The 17172-nt window shown below is 43.3% G+C and overlaps 1 protein-coding gene across 1 annotated transcript; it reads left to right on the top strand.

Moving 5' to 3' along the window:
* Positions 1–485: 485 nt before the first annotated feature.
* Positions 486–15944, top strand: smap2 (small ArfGAP2; the record flags this gene model as incomplete). The annotated part of the gene is given in 11 exon segments (XM_084199473.1): positions 486–619; positions 3893–3978; positions 4251–4329; positions 9721–9769; positions 9772–9779; positions 9890–9934; positions 9936–9954; positions 14114–14268; positions 14382–14556; positions 14934–15601; positions 15816–15944. Coding segments are annotated over 11 exon segments (1547 nt in total), but the record flags the coding sequence as incomplete, so codon positions are not given.
* Between the last annotated feature and the right edge of the window lie 1228 nt (positions 15945–17172).

The raw sequence follows: 17172 nt of genomic DNA, 5'->3' as shown, positions 1-17172 counted from the left end.
AGTCACTAATGTGCAGATAGGCTTTAGGGTGTAAATAGTTACTACGGTGCAGATAGGCTTTAGGGTGTAAATAGTCACTAAGGTGCAGATAGGCTTTAGGGAATAAATAGTCACTAAGGTGTAGATAGGCTTTAGGGTGTAAATAGTCACTAAGGTGCAGATAGGCTTTAGGGAATAAATAGTCACTAAGGTGTAGATAGGCTTTAGGGTGTAAATAGTCACTAAGGTGCAGATCTGTGCAGGGAGACAGCTAGGGTTAGCTGTTCAGCAGTTTGATGGCCTCTCTCTCTCTCTCTCTCTCTCTCTCTCTCTCTCTCTCTCTCTCTCTCTCTCACACACACACACACACATATGATCCCAATTTATTTCTCCCCTTCTCTCCCCCTCCTCTCAGGGTCTTGACCAAGGCCCATAGGGTTCAGTCAGTCAGAGATATCAAGCTAATCAGCTTCTCTTTCTCCTCTCCCCCCCACCCCCCCTCTCAGGTCCCAGATGGGCGTCATGGAACCTGGGTATATTCATCTGTATCCGCTGTGCTGGGATCCACAGGAACCTGGGCGTCCACATCTCCAGGGTCAAGTCTGTCAACCTGGACCAATGGACACAGGAACAGATAGAGGTCAGATGTCAAACTGGTCATCATCTGCTAGAGTGCGGTGCAGTGAATTTCACAAAAGATGTGTGTGTCTATGGCTCAATCTCACTGAGGGAGTTCCTTTACGCTGGCCGGGTTGAACCGAGCGATGGCCTGTCACGTCATCGGTGAAACTGGGGAGGGAGGAGCACCTGTCTCAAATCGCTGCTCACTCCTCGGTCATGTTGTCAAGAAGGCAGCATGGTGCATCATCCAGAAACATAAAACATCTCTTTCCATAAAATATATGTTTTTAATTTTCAAACTAGTTTTCATTGGAAAGGCAGATAAAGCATTTTAAAAATCAAAATCAATCACTTTTGCATGTGAAAACATAGAATCCTACTCATTACTACACATGCTTAACTACGTCACTTTTGTTTTGAGCCGACTTCGCCGTTGGCCAGAGCGGGGCACCTGGCTCACGCCCGGGAGGCAGCACAATTCCGAATGCAATCAACTTTCAGCCGGTGCAAAACACGCCTACACGCCTACACGCCTACACGCCTACACGGTGCCGCGGTGAGGTTAAGAGAACAAATAAATTAATCAAACCCCCTCAATTTGTCTTTATCTAACCTTCTTCTCCATTTTGAGAGGAGAGGAGAGGAGAGGAGAGGATTTGAGGAGAGGAGAGGATTTGAGGAGAGGAGAGGAGACGAGACGAGACGAGACGAGAGGAGAGGAGAGGAGAGGAGAGGAGAGGAGAGGAGAGGAGAGGAGAGGAGAGGAGATGAGAGGAGAGGATGTGAGGGGAGAGGAGAGGAGAGGAGATGGGAGAGGAGAGGATGTGAGGGGAGGAGAGAGGAGAGGAGAGGAGAGGATGTAAGAGGAGAGGAAAGAGGAGATGAGAGAGGAGAGGAAAAGAGAGGAGATGAGAGGGGAGAGAAGAGGAGAGGAGAGGAGAGGATATGAGAGGAGAGAGTAGAGGAGAGGGGAGAGGTTGTGATGAGAGGATGTGAGGGGAGAGGAGATGGGAGAGGAGAGGAGAGGAGAGGAGAGGAGAGGAGAGGAGAGGAGAGGAGAGGAGAGGAGAGGAGAGGAGAGGAGAGGAGAGGAGAGGAGAGGAGAGGAGAGGAGAAGAGAAGAGAATAGAGGAGAGAGGTTTACTGAAACATAAGGAGCTATCCATTTTCAATAGCGCCGACGAAAACGACCTATTAATTTGATGATAAGGGAGAACAGTGCGTAATGGATGGATTTGGCAGACGGGTTGCAAATTCAATCCTCCTATTGCAGGGATCAACTTGCTGTGGCATGCAGTTTTATAGCCTCATGCAGTAGTAGCAGATATAATAATAATAATAATGATAATAATGATAATAATAATAATAATAATAATAATAATAATAATAATAATAATAAAATATTACTACCTTACTATTCAAGATATAGTCAAAAGCTACTTACTGGGCAAAACAATGTCTGCGGTGCGCACAGATTATTTGGACAACAATGTTGTGTGGAGTCGTTTTTATTAGCGGGAAGAAGTTTAACTAATGTCTAATTGTCCCAATACATATGGGCATGTTTAGGCCGTTTAGGGCGTTTTGAAGCCAAGAGATCTTCATGCCTTCTGCCAAACTTGGTCTGATATCGCAAAGAAGATTAGTCCTGTCCCTTTGGGGATTCAGATAATGAAACAGTATTTTAGGGACTGCAGGTTACTGGCGTGGAGCTGTTTTTACGCACCAATAATCTGTCTTCTCTTTTGTTGATATCACCATTGTGCATACCCTCTGTTCATTACAGCCAAAAGCTGTTTTGTGGGGTCTCTTATAGAGCGTCTGATCAATCAGTTGCCTGAGTACTTCAGTCTTATAGACTGTGTAATCGTGTACAGTAACAGCGCCTCCCTTGTCCGCTGGGAGGATGACTATAGATGTGTCATTCTGGAGATTTAAGGGCTTGTTTTCTCCGAGCAGGTAAAGTTCTTTCTGACATTTCCTATTTCCTCTAGCTTGGATATGCCTTTACTCACCAGTCTTTAGTAGGTATCCACAGCCGGGTCAATAGGTCCAGGGGGAATGAATGTAGAGGGAGCCCTAAACACACCTTTCGTGGGGACAGAGGGGTTGCAATGTCTAAAGAACACTTTCAGATGCAATATGCGTATGAATTAGTAGTCGAAACGCGTTGCAGTTATGCGTCCTGATATTCAGGCTGATTTGCTCCTGCATGTATTATTTTGTATATATTTTCTGTAAATAAGTTCACTAAGGTTCACTAAGGTTTGTTGCACTGGCAGCCTACTTGTTTTCTTTCTCCAATCAAAACAAATAAATAGCACAATAGACGCTGTATGAAATATATTTTTTTTAAATGAAATAGTATCCACACACTGGGGCATCTTCATCTCAATGTATTTTTAAATGTTAGTCTTCCATTCTCATTTCTCTTGTTTATACTATATCCCCATTAATATTCCTTTATGTATTTCAGCTTTTACATGTGTATTTTTCTGTCTTTATAATAATAATAATCATAATATTTCATTTATAGAGCGCATTTTCCATGCTCAATTTCCCATGCTCAATGTGAAGCTTGTTGGGGCTTCTGTGCACAAATCATTTCACCGCTGCAGTTTGAGCTTAATTATTTCCCTTTTGTTTATGAAAGGCCTTTATTATTTTATGATTTATTTATGATCATTTAGCTTTAATTAAATTGATTTTTATTATGGTGTTTCTATCCCAATAGAAAAACGAAAATACATTTTACAGTTGCCCTACGCATTGTCTACCTAAAACATTCCTTAATACATTTGAAGTCCTTCAAAATAGAAACTACACATCCTAATGTTAGAAAGTAGAGTATAAACTAGATATAAGCTACGGTGGGTGGGGTAGGCTAAATCATTACAACTGAATAGGCCTAATAATAATACTAATAATGAAATATAATAGAAATGCAGTGTTCTAGGCAGCTTGTGGCTGAGCAGGCCCAGCTGGTGCTACCAGAGAGAGGTTGAAGCTGGAGAGAAGGCCTCTCTGCTCCCCGCTCCACGCTCAAGTATTTTTTTTTTTTTACTAAGTCGTTCAAACGAGGTACTAAGTAATTTGAACAAGATACTAAGTCGTCCAAATGAGATAATTCCAAGAGTCTAAGTTAGTTTTTATTTTTTATTTTTTTGCCTTGGGCTTCAGGGCTTCCGTAGGAGATGTGTTATTAACTAACTGTGTCTATCTGTCTGTCTGCAGTGTGTTCAGGAGATGTTATTAATTAACTATGCCTGTCTGTCTGTCTGTCTGTCTGCAGAGTGTTCAGGAGATGGGGAACGCCAAGGCCAGACGACTCTATGAAGCTTTCCTACCAGAGTGTTTCATACGACCAGAGACGGACCAGTATTCTTACAGCCCTGTGTGTGTGTGTGTGTGTGTGTGTGTGTGTGTGTGTGTGTGTGTGTGTGTGTGTGTGTGTGTGTGTGTGTGTGTGTAGTGTGTGTGTGTGTGTATACTGTGTGTGTGTGTGTGTGTGTGTGTGTGTGTGTGTGTGTGTGTGTGTGTGTGTGTGTGTGTGTGTGTGTGTGTGTGTGTGTGTGTGTGTGTGTGTGTGTGTGTGTGTATATACTGTGTGATGCAGACCTGCGGTCTCTTTCCTTAACCCTCCTGTGTAGGTCAGCAGAGATGTTTATCCGGGACAAATATGATAAGAAGAAGTACATGGACAAGGTCCTAGACGTCAACAGGCTTAGAGTGAGTCTGGATACACACACACACACAAGCACACACGCACACTCACACACACACACACACCGTTCATTTAAATAATTAATTAACCTCTTCATCACTAGGCACCTGGCTAAAGTGCCTGCCTTGAAAATGCATGCCCAAATTGAATAGAGTATATCTCCAAAACGACAAGGGCCATCAACATAATCTTGGTAGCAGAAGAAAGGTAACACATGGGAGATGTATCTTGAAGTGAAATAATTAATGTGGGTATTACTGTGACAGAGTACATGAAGCTAGAACACAGCATAAATTGGGAGGTTTTGATTCCGCCTGAAAGTAACTTCAGGTTCTATAGGGAATGCTTTATTGGACGTATGCAGCTGCAGCCCCTAACCACTATGGGACCATAGCCCAATATCTGATGAGTACTTATGTGAAGTTTGATGCCAGTAGAGTAAAATAAACCAAAGTTGTCTGGGTTTTAGTTGAAGTATGTTTAGGCGGATTACCAAATGGAGACATTCGGGTAGATTTGGGCACCATCAGTGCCATTTGACTTTTATCAGGTACCAGACAACAAAAGGCATTTAATTTCACTAACAAATCACTATATGTGTGTACATTCCATCAAAATACAACTGTTATGATGTTGTTTCCCATGTTCTCCCAGACCTCTACACGTGTTCCCATTGAAATAAACCATACAATGGGAAAGTTTGACTCCAAACTGAGCAGATTTATTAGAAACTATAAACAACAAATTAAAAAAAACAAAAAGTCCACACATCCCAAAACTATAAACAATGATATGGTGTTCTTGGGTGGGTTGTCACACAAAATGTAGACTCTTTTCACCCTAAAACTTGCTGTCGTGCCAATCCTTGAAACTGTTACGCTTTGATGTAAGACACAAAGTGACTTGGCACTTCCTGCAGTACACAGGTGTTTTCACTTTGGGGACGCCAACATCCAGACGTCTCCTACAGTTCTTCCTGTCTTTGCTGGCACCGTCACCATAGTATTCTGGCATGCAGGATGTTGGTGGTGGTCGTAGGTGGAGGTTGTGGTTCAGACTGTTTAGCAAAGCTCACCATTTCCCTGAACTTCTTCGAAACAGTTGAAAGAGTGAAAAGGGGGAGACCATGACGCAGTGGTGTCGATTGTGGGGCCTGGGACTCTGGTGCGCATAAACCGGATTGGGTCTGGTCGTTCATCATTCTCTTCTCTATTATGCGACCTGTCTTCCTCTTCCTCTTCTTCCTCCCCGACTCTTGGAGTGGCAGGCCTACCTCCGCCACGCTGACTTGGTTGCGCTGACTTTGAGAAAGCTTTTCCTTTTCTTTTGGGTTGAGGGCTCTTTACAGGGGACTCAGTGTCCGATGAAGACCGTGGCCGAGGGAGGGGAGCAGAAGGGCGTTGTCTAGACAAGCGGCCAGGCTGAGGAAGAGGAGGCTCTGCCTGAGGAAGAGGAGGCTCTGCCTGAGAAAGGGGAAGCTGTGGCTGAGGAAGCAGATGCTCTGGCTGTGGCTCATCACCCCTATAATCCTCACTGTGCAAACAAGACAAAAGAGAAAAGAAAATCATGACTAAAACACACTTGTATCCATTCATTGACAAATCTGACTCAAAACAGTCAGATATATAAAATAAATAGTTAGAACTATGAGAAGGTTGACTTAAGTGATAATTCAGTGACAAGAAATAATACACATAGCGTTCTATTGTAAGTAAACTTGCGTGTGGGCCGCTAGGCTAAGCTAGCGCTAACTTACGTTGAGCTTCAGTTACTCAAATAGATATTTTAGAAAATGTAATGTTTTTGTACTCATACAATAAATTAGCAATAGTAGTATTAGAAGTAATACATACAGTGGGGGAAAAAAGTATTTAGTCAGCCACCAATTGTGCAAGTTCTCCCACTTAAAAAGATGAGAGAGGCCTGTCATTTTCATCATAGGTACACGTCAACTATGACAGACAAAATGAGGAAAAAAAATCCAGAAAATCACATTGTAGGATTTTTAATGAATTTATTTGTAAATTATGGTGGAAAATAAGTATTTGGTCAATAACAAAAGTTTCTCAATACTATAGTTATATACCCTTTGTTGGCAATGACACAGGTCAAACGTTTTCTGTAAGTCTTCACAAGGTTTTCACACACTGTTGCTGGTATTTTGGCCCATTCCTCCATGCAGATCTCCTCTAGAGCAGTGATGTTCTGGGGCTGTCGCTGGGCAACACAGACTTTCAACTCCCTCCAAAGATTTTCTATGAGGTTGAGATCTGGAGACTGGCTAGGCCACTCCAGGACCTTGAAATGCTTCTTACGAAGCCACTCCTTCGTTGCCCGGGCGGTGTGTTTGGGATCATTGTCATGCTGAAAGACCCAGCCACGTTTCATCTTCAATGCCCTTGCTGATGGAAGGAGGTTTTCACTCAAAATCTCACGATACATGGCCCCATTCATTCTTTCCTTTACACGGATCAGTCGTCCTGGTCCCTTTGCAGAAAAACAGCCCCAAAGCATGATGTTTCCACCCCCATGCTTCACAGTAGGTATGGTGTTCTTTGGATGCAACTCAGCATTCTTTGTCCTCCAAACAGGACGAGTTGAGTTTTTACCAAAAAGTTCTATTTTGGTTTCATCTGACCATATGACATTCTCCCAATCCTCTTCTGGATCATCCAAATGCACTCTAGCAAACTTCAGACGGGCCTGGACATGTACTGGCTTAAGCAGGGGGACACGTCTGGCACTGCAGGATTTGAGTCCCTGGCGGCGTAGTGTGTTACTGATGGTAGGCTTTGTTACTTTGGTCCCAGCTCTCTGCAGGTCATTCACTAGGTCCCCCCGTGTGGTTCTGGGATTTTTGCTCACCGTTCTTGTGATCATTTTGACCCCACGGGGTGAGATCTTGCGTGGAGCCCCAGATCGAGGGAGATTATCAGTGGTCTTGTATGTCTTCCATTTCCTAATAATTGCTCCCACAGTTGATTTCTTCAAACCAAGCTGCTTACCTATTGCAGATTCAGTCTTCCCAGCCTGGTGCAGGTCTACAATTTTGTTTCTGGTGTCCTTTGACAGCTCTTTGGTCTTGGCCATAGTGGAGTTTGGAGTGTGACTGTTTGAGGTTGTGGACAGGTGTCTTTTATACTGATAACAAGTTCAAACAGGTGCCATTAATACAGGTAACGTATGGAGGACAGAGGAGCCTCTTAAAGAAGAAGTTACAGGTCTGTGTGAGCCAGAAATCTTGCTTGTTTGTAGGTGACCAAATACTTATTTTCCACCATAATTTGCAAATAAATTCATTAAAAATCCTACAATGTGATTTTCTGGATTTATTTTTCTCAATTTGTCTGTGATAGTTGACGTGTATCTATGATGAAAATTACAGGCCTCTCTCATCTTTTTAAGTGGGAGAACTTGCACAATTGGTGGCTGACTAAATACTTTTTTTCCCCACTGTAGCAATGGGATTACATACTCTTCCGATGCTTGAGTAGGGCCCTGGACACGATAACCGTCGTTCTCGTCGTTGGGGTCTGGTTCGTCCGGTCTAAGCAGGTCCTCATCGTCCGATTCAGAGTCAATGGGGATCAACTTTCATCTGTTACAATTGCTAACGCCTTTGTAACTGTATATTTGTTACTAGAGCCTGACATATTTTTATAAACTTTGCGTTTTACCTCCGAAATTCAAGTGCCGTTTTGCGCTCTGCGTAACCGTGCGTAATGCAGCAAGTCAACTGATATGATACAATGAGGTGCGCACTTGGATATTTCAACAACCGGTTGGTCGATTTTGACATGTGACCCCTCTATCGAAAGCTCTGGATCAGTAGAATTAAATTAGCACATTAATACAGGTGCCATTAATACAGGTAACGTATGGAGGACAGAGGAGCCTCTTAAAGAAGAAGTTACAGGTCTGTGTGAGCCAGAAATCTTGCTTGTTTGTAGGTGACCAAATACTTATTTTCCATCATAATTTGCAAATAAATTCATTAAAAATCCTACAATGTGATTTTCTGGATTTATTTTTCTCAATTTGTCTGTGATAGTTGACGTGTATCTATGATGAAAATTACAGACCTCTCTCATCTTTTTAAGTGGGAGAACTTGCACAATTGGTGGCTGACTAAATACTTTTTTTCCCCACTGTAGCAATGGGATTACATACTCTTCCGATGCTTGAGTAGGGCCCTGGACACGATAACCGTCGTTCTCGTCGTTGGGGTCTGGTTCGTCCGGTCTAAGCAGGTCCTCATCGTCCGATTCAGAGTCAATGGGGATCAACTTTCATCTGTTACAATTGCTAACGCCTTTGTAACTGTATATTTGTTACTAGAGCCTGACATATTTTTATAAACTTTGCGTTTTACCTCCGAAATTCAAGTGCCGTTTTGCGCTCTGCGTAACCGTGCGTAATGCAGCAAGTCAACTGATATGATACAATGAGGTGCGCACTTGGATATTTCAACAACCGGTTGGTCGATTTTGACATGTGACCCCTCTATCGAAAGCTCTGGATCAGTAGAATTAAATTAGCACAATTTCAAGCCACTCGGATTGCATCATATATCCAGAAGATGGCGACAAAACAGTGCCTGTTGTGATTGAAACAAACTACTGACTTCATCTTCAAAACGATGTAAACTCAATGAAATCGACTCGGAATGAGAGAGAGACACTAGAGTATCTTTTCAAGTGGTTTTATTCGATCAGACACTTCTTTTGGTAACAAAAACACAACAAAGGTAAGACGCAGTTTGTTGTTGTGATATTTTTTTTTGAGGTTTGTTATTGACGTTCTTTGATTAATAGTTTAGTGAGTGTTGGTCATTGAGGAACACGGCTATCACTGTTGGAATCTGTGAAGGTAGCAGCTTTCGAATGGTGTATCGTTTCTGTAGATAGGTTGAGAAAAATACGTTATCTGTCTAAGAATATACGGGCATGCACGGGTTTCAAAATACAGTACTGGTTTTGCTATATGCTTATATATTTGCTTGGAGTCAGAATATTATTTCATTTGGGCAACAACAGTTTAGCTAGATTCACAGTTGAGACGCTTCTCGTTCCAGTAGTGTATAACATTCAGGTATTCACACATGTTTAAAAACCGTACTACGTCATTGTTTGAGATTGCAGGAGGAGTACCCCGGATATGGGGAACCTCGTGATGAAGAGGTTAAGGCCTTTAATGGCAATTGATTCAGATGCAAATACAATAAACAATGTTTTCTTTCTCTCTCTCTCTCTCTCTCTCTCTCTCTCTCTCTCTCTCTCTCTCTCTCTCTCTCTCTCTGTCTCTCTCTCTCTCTCTCTCTCTCTCTCTTTCTCTCTCTCTCTCTCTCTCTCTCTCTGTCTCTCTGTCTCTCTCTCTCTCTGTCTCTCTCCCTTTAGAAAGAGAAGAGCTGTGAAAACATCCCCATGGAGCCAGTAGTGTTTGAGAAGTGAAGTTGGTGAGTTTTAGTGTGTGTTTTAGTATCTCCCAGATATCTTCTTGGTTTGGTACGTAACCTGTTGTCTTCAGTTATTCATGCCATGCTGTTTTTGTTGTTGACTCTTTCAGAAGAGAGAAAACAGCCCAAAGACACAGACCCAGTCTCCGTCTGTCCTCAGACCTCCTAGGACTTGGTATGCTATCAGTACACCTCTCTACACATACTCACATACAAATGGCTCTCAACAGAAATGGTCAACATTTGTAGCGACATTAGCCTGGTCCCAAATATGTTTGTGCTCTTGCCAACTCCATTATTAATGTCAAGCTAAACATGTTGGAAAGAGCACAAACAGCTGGTAATCAGGCTATAGTCTTCTAAACAGTGCTGACGTGTCCAAAAACACTATTTTTCTCAACTCAAAAACATACTTCTGCTCCCTCTATAACCCATCCTCTCTCTCTCTCTCTCTTTCTCTCTCTCTCTCTCTCTCTCTCTCTCTCTCTCTCTCTCTCTCTCTCTCTCTCTCTCTCTCTCTCTCTCTCTCTCTCTCTCTGTCTCTCTCTCTCTCTCTCTCTCTCTCTCTCTCTCTCTCTCTCTCTCTCTCTCTCTCTCTCTCTCTCTCTCTCTCTCTCTCTCTCTCTCTCTCTCTCTCTTTCTCTCTCTCTCTCTCTCTCTCTCTCTCTCTCTCTCTTTCTCTCTCTCTCTCTCTCTCTCTCTTTCTCTCTCTCTCTCTCTCTCTCTCTCTCTCTCTCTCTCTCTCTCTCTCTCTCTTTCTCTCTCTCTCTCTTTCTCTCTCTCTCTCTCTCTCTCTCTCTTTCTCTCTCTCTCTCTCTCTCTCTCTCTCTCTCTCTCTCTCTCTCTCTCTCTCTCTCTCTCTCAATTTCAATTTCAATTTCAATTTAAGGGCTTTATTGGCATGGGAAACGTGTGTTAACATTGCCAAAGCAAGTGAAGTAGATAGTAAACAAAAGTGAAATAAACAATAAATATTAACAGTAAACATTACACTCAGAAGTTTCAAAAGAATAAAGACATTTCAAATGTCATATTATGTATATATACAGTGTTGTAACAATGTGCAAATAGTTAAAGTACAAATGGGAAAATAAATAAACATAAATATGGGTTGTATTTACAATGGTGTTTGTTCTTCACTGGTTGCCCTTTTCTTGTGGCAACAGGTCACAAATCTTGCAGCTGTGATGGCACACTGTGGTTTTTCACCCAGTAGATAAGGGAGTTTATCAAAATTGGGTTTGTTTTCAAATTCTTTGTGGATCGCTGTAATCTGAGGGAAATATGTGTCTCTAAAATGGTCATACATTTGGCAGGAGGTTAGGAAGTGCAGCTCAGTTTCCACCTCATTTTGTGGGCAGTGTGCACAGAGCCTGTCTTCTCTTGAGAGCCAGGTCTGCCTACGGCGGCCTTTCTCAATAGCAAGGCTATGCTCACTGAGTCTGTACATAGTCAAAGCTTTCCTTAAGTTTGGGTCAGTCACAGTGGTCAGGTATTCTGCCACTCTGTACTCTCTGTTTAGGGCCAAATAGCATTCTAGTTTGCTCTGTTTTTTTGTTTGTTCTTTCCAATGTGTCAAGTAATTCTCTTTTTGTTTTCTCATGATTTGGTTGGGTCTAATTGTGTTGCTGTCCTGGGGCTCTGTGGGGTCTGTTTGTGTTTGTGAACAGAGCCCTAGGACCAGCTTACTTAGGGGACTCTTCTCCAAGTTCATGTCTCTGTAGGTGATGCCTTTGTTATGAAATGTTTGGGAATCACTTCCTTTTAAGTGGTTATAGAATTTAATGGCTCTTTTCTGGATTTTGATAATTAGCGAGTATCGGCTTAATTCTGCTCTGCATGCATTATTTTGTGTTTTTCGTTGTACACTGAGGATATTTTTGCAGAATTCTGCATGCAGAGTCTCAATTTCGTGTTTGTCCCATTTTGTGAATTCTTGGTTGGTGAGCGGAACCAAACCTCACAACCATAAAGGGCAATGGGTTCTATAAATGATTCAAGTATTTTTAGCCAGATCCTAATTGGTATGTCGAATTTTATGTTCCTTTTGATGGCATAGAAGGCCCTTCTTGCCTTGTCTCTCAGATCGTTCACAGCTTTGTGGAAGTTACCTGTGGCGCTGATGTTTAGGCCGAGGTATGTATAGTTTTTTGTGTGCTCTAGGGCAACAGTGTCTAGATGGAATTTGTTTTTGTGGTCCTGGCAACTGGACCTTTTTTGGAACACCATTAGTTTTGTCTTACTGAGATTTACTGTCAGGGCCCAGGTCTGACAGAATCTGTGCAGAAGATCTAGGTGCTGCTGTAGGCCCTCCTTGGTTGGTGGCAGAAGCACCAGATCATCAGCAAACAGTAGACATTTGACTTCAGATTCTAGTAGGGTGAGGCCGGGTGCTGCAGACTGTTCTAGTGCCCTTGCCAATTCGTTGATATATATGTTGAAGAGGGTGGGGCTTAAACTGCATCCCTGTCTCACCCCACGGCCCTGTGGAAAGAAATGTGTGTGTTTTTTGCCAATTTAACCGCACACTTGTTGTTTGTGTACATGGATTTTATAATGTCGTATGTTTTTCCCCCAACCCCACTTTCCATCAATTTCTATAGCAGACCCTCATGCCAAATTGAGTCAGAAGCTTTTTTGAAATCAACAAAGCATGAGAATTCTTTGCCTTTGTTTTGGTTTGTTTGTTTGTCAATTAGGGTGTGCAGGGTGAATACGTGGTCGGTCGTAGGGTAATTTGGTAAAAAGCCAATTTGACATTTGCTCAGTACATTGTTTTCACTGAGGAAATGAACTAGTCTGCTGTTAATGATAATGCAGAGGATTTTCCCAAGGTTGCTGTTGACACATATCCCACGGTAGTTATTGGGGTCAAATTTGTCTCCTTTTTTGTGGATTGGGGTGATCAGTCCTTGGTTCCAAATATTGGGGAAGATCCCAGAGCTAATAATGATGTTAAAGAGTTTAAGAATAGCCAACTGGAATTTGTGGTCTGTATATTTTATCATTTCATTTAGGATACCATAAACACCACAGGCCTTTTTGGGTTGGAGTGTTTGTATTTTGTCCTGTAGTTCATTCAATGTAATTGGAGAATCCAGTGGGTTCTGGTAGTCTTTAATAGCTGATTCTAAGATTTGTATTTGATCATGTATATTTTTTTGCTGTTTGTTCTTTGTTATAGGGCCAAAAAGATTGGAGAAGTGGTTTACCCATACATCTCCGTTTTGGATAGATAACTCTTCGTGTTGTTGTTTGTTTAGGGTTTTCCAATTTTCCCAGAAGTGGTTAGAGTCTATGGATTCTTCAATTACATTGAGCTGATTTATGACGTGCTGTTCCTTCTTCTTCCGTAGTGTATTTCTGTATTGTTTTAGTGATTCACCATAGTGAAGGCGTAGGCTCAGGTTTTCTGGGTCTCTATGTTTTTGGTTGGATAGGTTTCTCAATTTCTTTCTTAGGTTTTTGCATTATTCATCAAACCATTTGTCACTGTTGTTACTTTCTTTGGGTATCTGTTAGATATTTTTTGATTTGATAGGGAAGCTGAGAGGTCAAATATACTGTTTAGGTTTTCTACTGCCAAGTTTACACCTTCACTATTACAGTGGAACGTTTTGTCCAGGAAGTTGTCTAAAAGGGATTGGATTTGTTGTTGCCTAATTGTTTTTTGGTAGGTTTCGACACTACTTTCCTTCCATCTATAGCATTTCTTAATATTATTACGTTTTTTTGGCTTTGATGCCTCATGATTGAGTATTGCTCTGTTCAAGTAGACTGTGATTTTGCTGTGGTCTGATAGGGTTGTCAGTGGGCTGACTGTGAACGCTCTGAGAGACTCTGGGTTGAGGTCTGTGATAAAGTAGTCTACAGTACTACTGCCAAGAGATGGGCTATAGGTGTACCTACCATAGGAGTCCCCTCGAAGCCTACCATTGACTATGTACAGACCCAGCATGCCACAGAGCTGAAGGAGTTGTGACCTGTTTTTGTTGGTTATGTTGTCGTAGTTGTGCCTAGGGGGGCATATGGGGGAGGGAATGCTGTCACCTCCAGGTAGGTGTTTGTCACCCTGTGTGCTGAGGGTGTCAGGTTCTTGTCCAGTTCTGGCATTTAGGTCGCCACAGACTAGTACATGTCCCTGGGTCTGGAAATGATTGATTTCTCCCTCCAGGATGGAGAAGCTGTCTTCATTAAAGGATGAGGATTCTAGTGGGGTGATATAGGTAGCACACAGGAGGACATTTTTCTCAGTTTAGATAATTTCCTTTTGAATTTCTAGCCAAATGTAAAATGTTCCTGTTTTGATTCGCTCTCTCCTCTCTATCTTTCAGATGATCTTGCTCCCAATGCTGCTGTATCTAATGGTAGATCCAGCCCTGGAGAGAGGGGGAGTCCTGCGGTGGCTAACCCAACTACGGTGCACTCTGGCCGGGATCTATTCAACTCTCTGCCTGCCTCTTCCTCCACCACCTACACCAAGACCACAGTGAGATTCAGAGAGAGTTATACACAGACAGACACACACAAACACACACACACATGCACACACACACATGCACACACACACTTACCCTGTGTAATAATCTCTCCTCTCTCCAGCCGGTGGGTAGCTCCATGCCCAGGGGTTGTGAGGCCTCGTCGGTACCCAAGAACCTCAGCCTGTTCCTGGACTCAGCACCCAGACAGGAGGGTTCTAGGAGAAAGATGTCCAAGGACTCCATCCTCTCCCTCTACGCCACCCCACCCACGTCGCACCAGAACCTGGCTGCACGCGGTAAGAGAAGAGGTCACTGTGTAGTTGTTCATGTGTCGATCATCGTTGATGTCCTTGGTGATTTTCTACAAAGTCAAAGGATCTGTGTGTTATCAACAATTAGAGCATCTCTGGACCTTTTCATCTACACCTATTACAGCTGCTGTAAATGAACCTAGGTTGTGTTATTTTAAATCAGTGGCTTAGCTGTGTTTCTTGTCTGTATATGTTTGTACCTCCAGCTGGCCTGTACTTGAGTAAAAAAAAAGTGGCCACTATCGTTTTTCCTAACTGTCTTTTACTAACTGTCATTTTGAATCAAGTCTAATGATAGTTCACGGAACATGCCCAGCCTATCAACTTTTACTCTAATGAGTGGCTTAACTTTGTGTCTCCAGCTGGCCTGTACATGAATCCTGCCCAGCTGGGCTACTATGGATCGTACCATTCCCTGGCCACACAGGGGGGAGCGATGGGAGGAGGCATGGTGACATCACACTCCATGATGGCCCTGAGTGGTCAGCAGCAGAACGGCGTGATGGGAGGACAGCAAAGCATTATGGGAGCTCAGCAGAACGGAATGGTGGCAGCACAGCAGAACGGCTTTATGGCTCAACAGGGTGTCATGGGGCAAGCAGTCAACACATCCCCGTTCATGGCAGGAGTGCCACACAGCATGACGGTTCACCAGAACGTCATGATGGGAGTTCAGCAGAACGGCCTCATGGGAGTTCAGCAGAACGGCATGATGGGAGCACAGCAGAACGGCATGATGGGAGCTCAGCAGAACGGCATGATGGGAGCTCAGCAGAACACCATGATGGGAGCTCAGCAGAACGGCATGATGGGAGCTCAGCAGAACGGCATGATGGGAGCTCAGCAGAACGGCATGATGGGAGCTCAGCAGAACGGCATGATGGGAGTGCAACATAACGGCATCATGGGATCACAGCAACAAAGCATCATGGGACATCAACCGAAAGGCATGATGGGAGGAGTGGCGTCCGTGCTTCAGCAGGTGTACGGAGTACAGCAGGATCAGCAGCGACAGTGCAACATCACTGAGGTGAGATACACAACACCTGGAATGTGTGTGTGTTTGCATTCCTATACTTGTGAGGACCGTGTGTGAGGAAATGAGTGTGTGTTTGAGTGTGTTTCTGTGAGGCAATATTTTTGTGTAACTGGATGTTTGCATAACATTTGATTAAAGTATTAAAATCTGTGTGTGTTTGCGTGTGTGCATGTGTGTGTGCGTGCACGTGTGTTTTTCCCACCAGATGACCCAGCACATGGCAGGGGTGAACTTCTACGGCACCAACGGCATGATGGGATACGGCGGTCAGCACATGGGAGGACCAATGATTCAAAGCTCCAACCACTTGATGAGGTCACACGTCTGGAAGTGATGTCACTACCTGATGAGGAAGTTGATTTCACTGAGCAGCAGTGGTGCTTGGAAGGTTTCGGGGACTTTTCGAATGAACTTTTCATCAGACAATTTAGATAACATGGGAGGAGGAAGAGGAGGAAGGTGGTGAAGTTTATATAGGAGCTCTTTCGAGCTCTCCTCTCCTCTCCTCTCCTCTCCTCTCCTCTCCTCTCCTCTCCTCTCCTCTCCTCTCCTCTCCTCTCCTCTCCCCTCCCCTCCCCTCCTCTCCCCTCCTCTCCCCTCCTCTCCTCTCCCCTCCCCTCCCCTCCCCTCCCCTCCTCTCCTCTCCTCTCCTCTCCTCTCCTCTCCCCTCTCCTCCTCTCCTCTCCTCCTCTCCTTTTTTCTGAACCATTTTTTCAGATTTCCATGCTTGCCTTCAGATCATTCTACGACCAATCAAAGGACATGATGAACTCCTCCAACAGAACTATTCCTGATGAACTCCTCCAACTGAACTATTCCTGATGAACTCCTCCAACTGAACTATTCCTGATGAACTCCTCCAACAGAACTATTCCTGATTGAACTATTCCTGATTAACTCCTCCAACTGAACTATTCTTGATTAACTCCTCCAACTGAACTATTCCTGATTAACTCCTCCAACAGAACTATTCCTGATTGAACTATTCCTGATTAACTCCTCCAACTGAACTATTCCTGATTAACTCCTCCAACAGAACTATTCTTGATTAACTCCTCCAACTGAACTATTCTTGATTAACTCCTCCAACTGAACTATTCCTGATTAATTCCTCCAACAGAACTATTCCTGATGAACTTCTCCAACAGAACTATTCCTGATTAACTCCTCCAACTGAACTATTCCTGGTTTGAAACAGACTTCAGTTAGTTTAGTCTCCACCCTACTTTGAATAGATCAGGGTTCACATTCCAAATGGTGCCCTATTCCCTTTATAGTGCACTACTTTAGACCAGGACCCATAAGACTCTGGTCAAAAGTAGTGCACTATATAGGGAATAAGGTGTCATTTGGGACTCAACCCTGGTGTAAGTCCCATGCTGTTACTAAATGCTACATTACCTACTTTTCTCATCCCAGGGGTCTTCAACGTAACTCCTGGAGGGCTTTTCGTCAACTTAAACAATCATTGAAAAACCCTAGGGAGGCATTCTATTCCCTTTGTAGTGCACTAATTTTGACTAGGGCCCATAGGGCTCTGCTAAAAAGTAGTGCACTATATA

This window comes from Coregonus lavaretus, assembly GCF_964263955.1.
Source record: "Coregonus lavaretus genome assembly, contig: HAP1_SCAFFOLD_6353, whole genome shotgun sequence".
In the NCBI taxonomy this organism is placed as follows: Eukaryota; Metazoa; Chordata; class Actinopteri; order Salmoniformes; family Salmonidae; genus Coregonus; species Coregonus lavaretus.
This window is presented reverse-complemented; position numbering and strand designations above follow the sequence as displayed.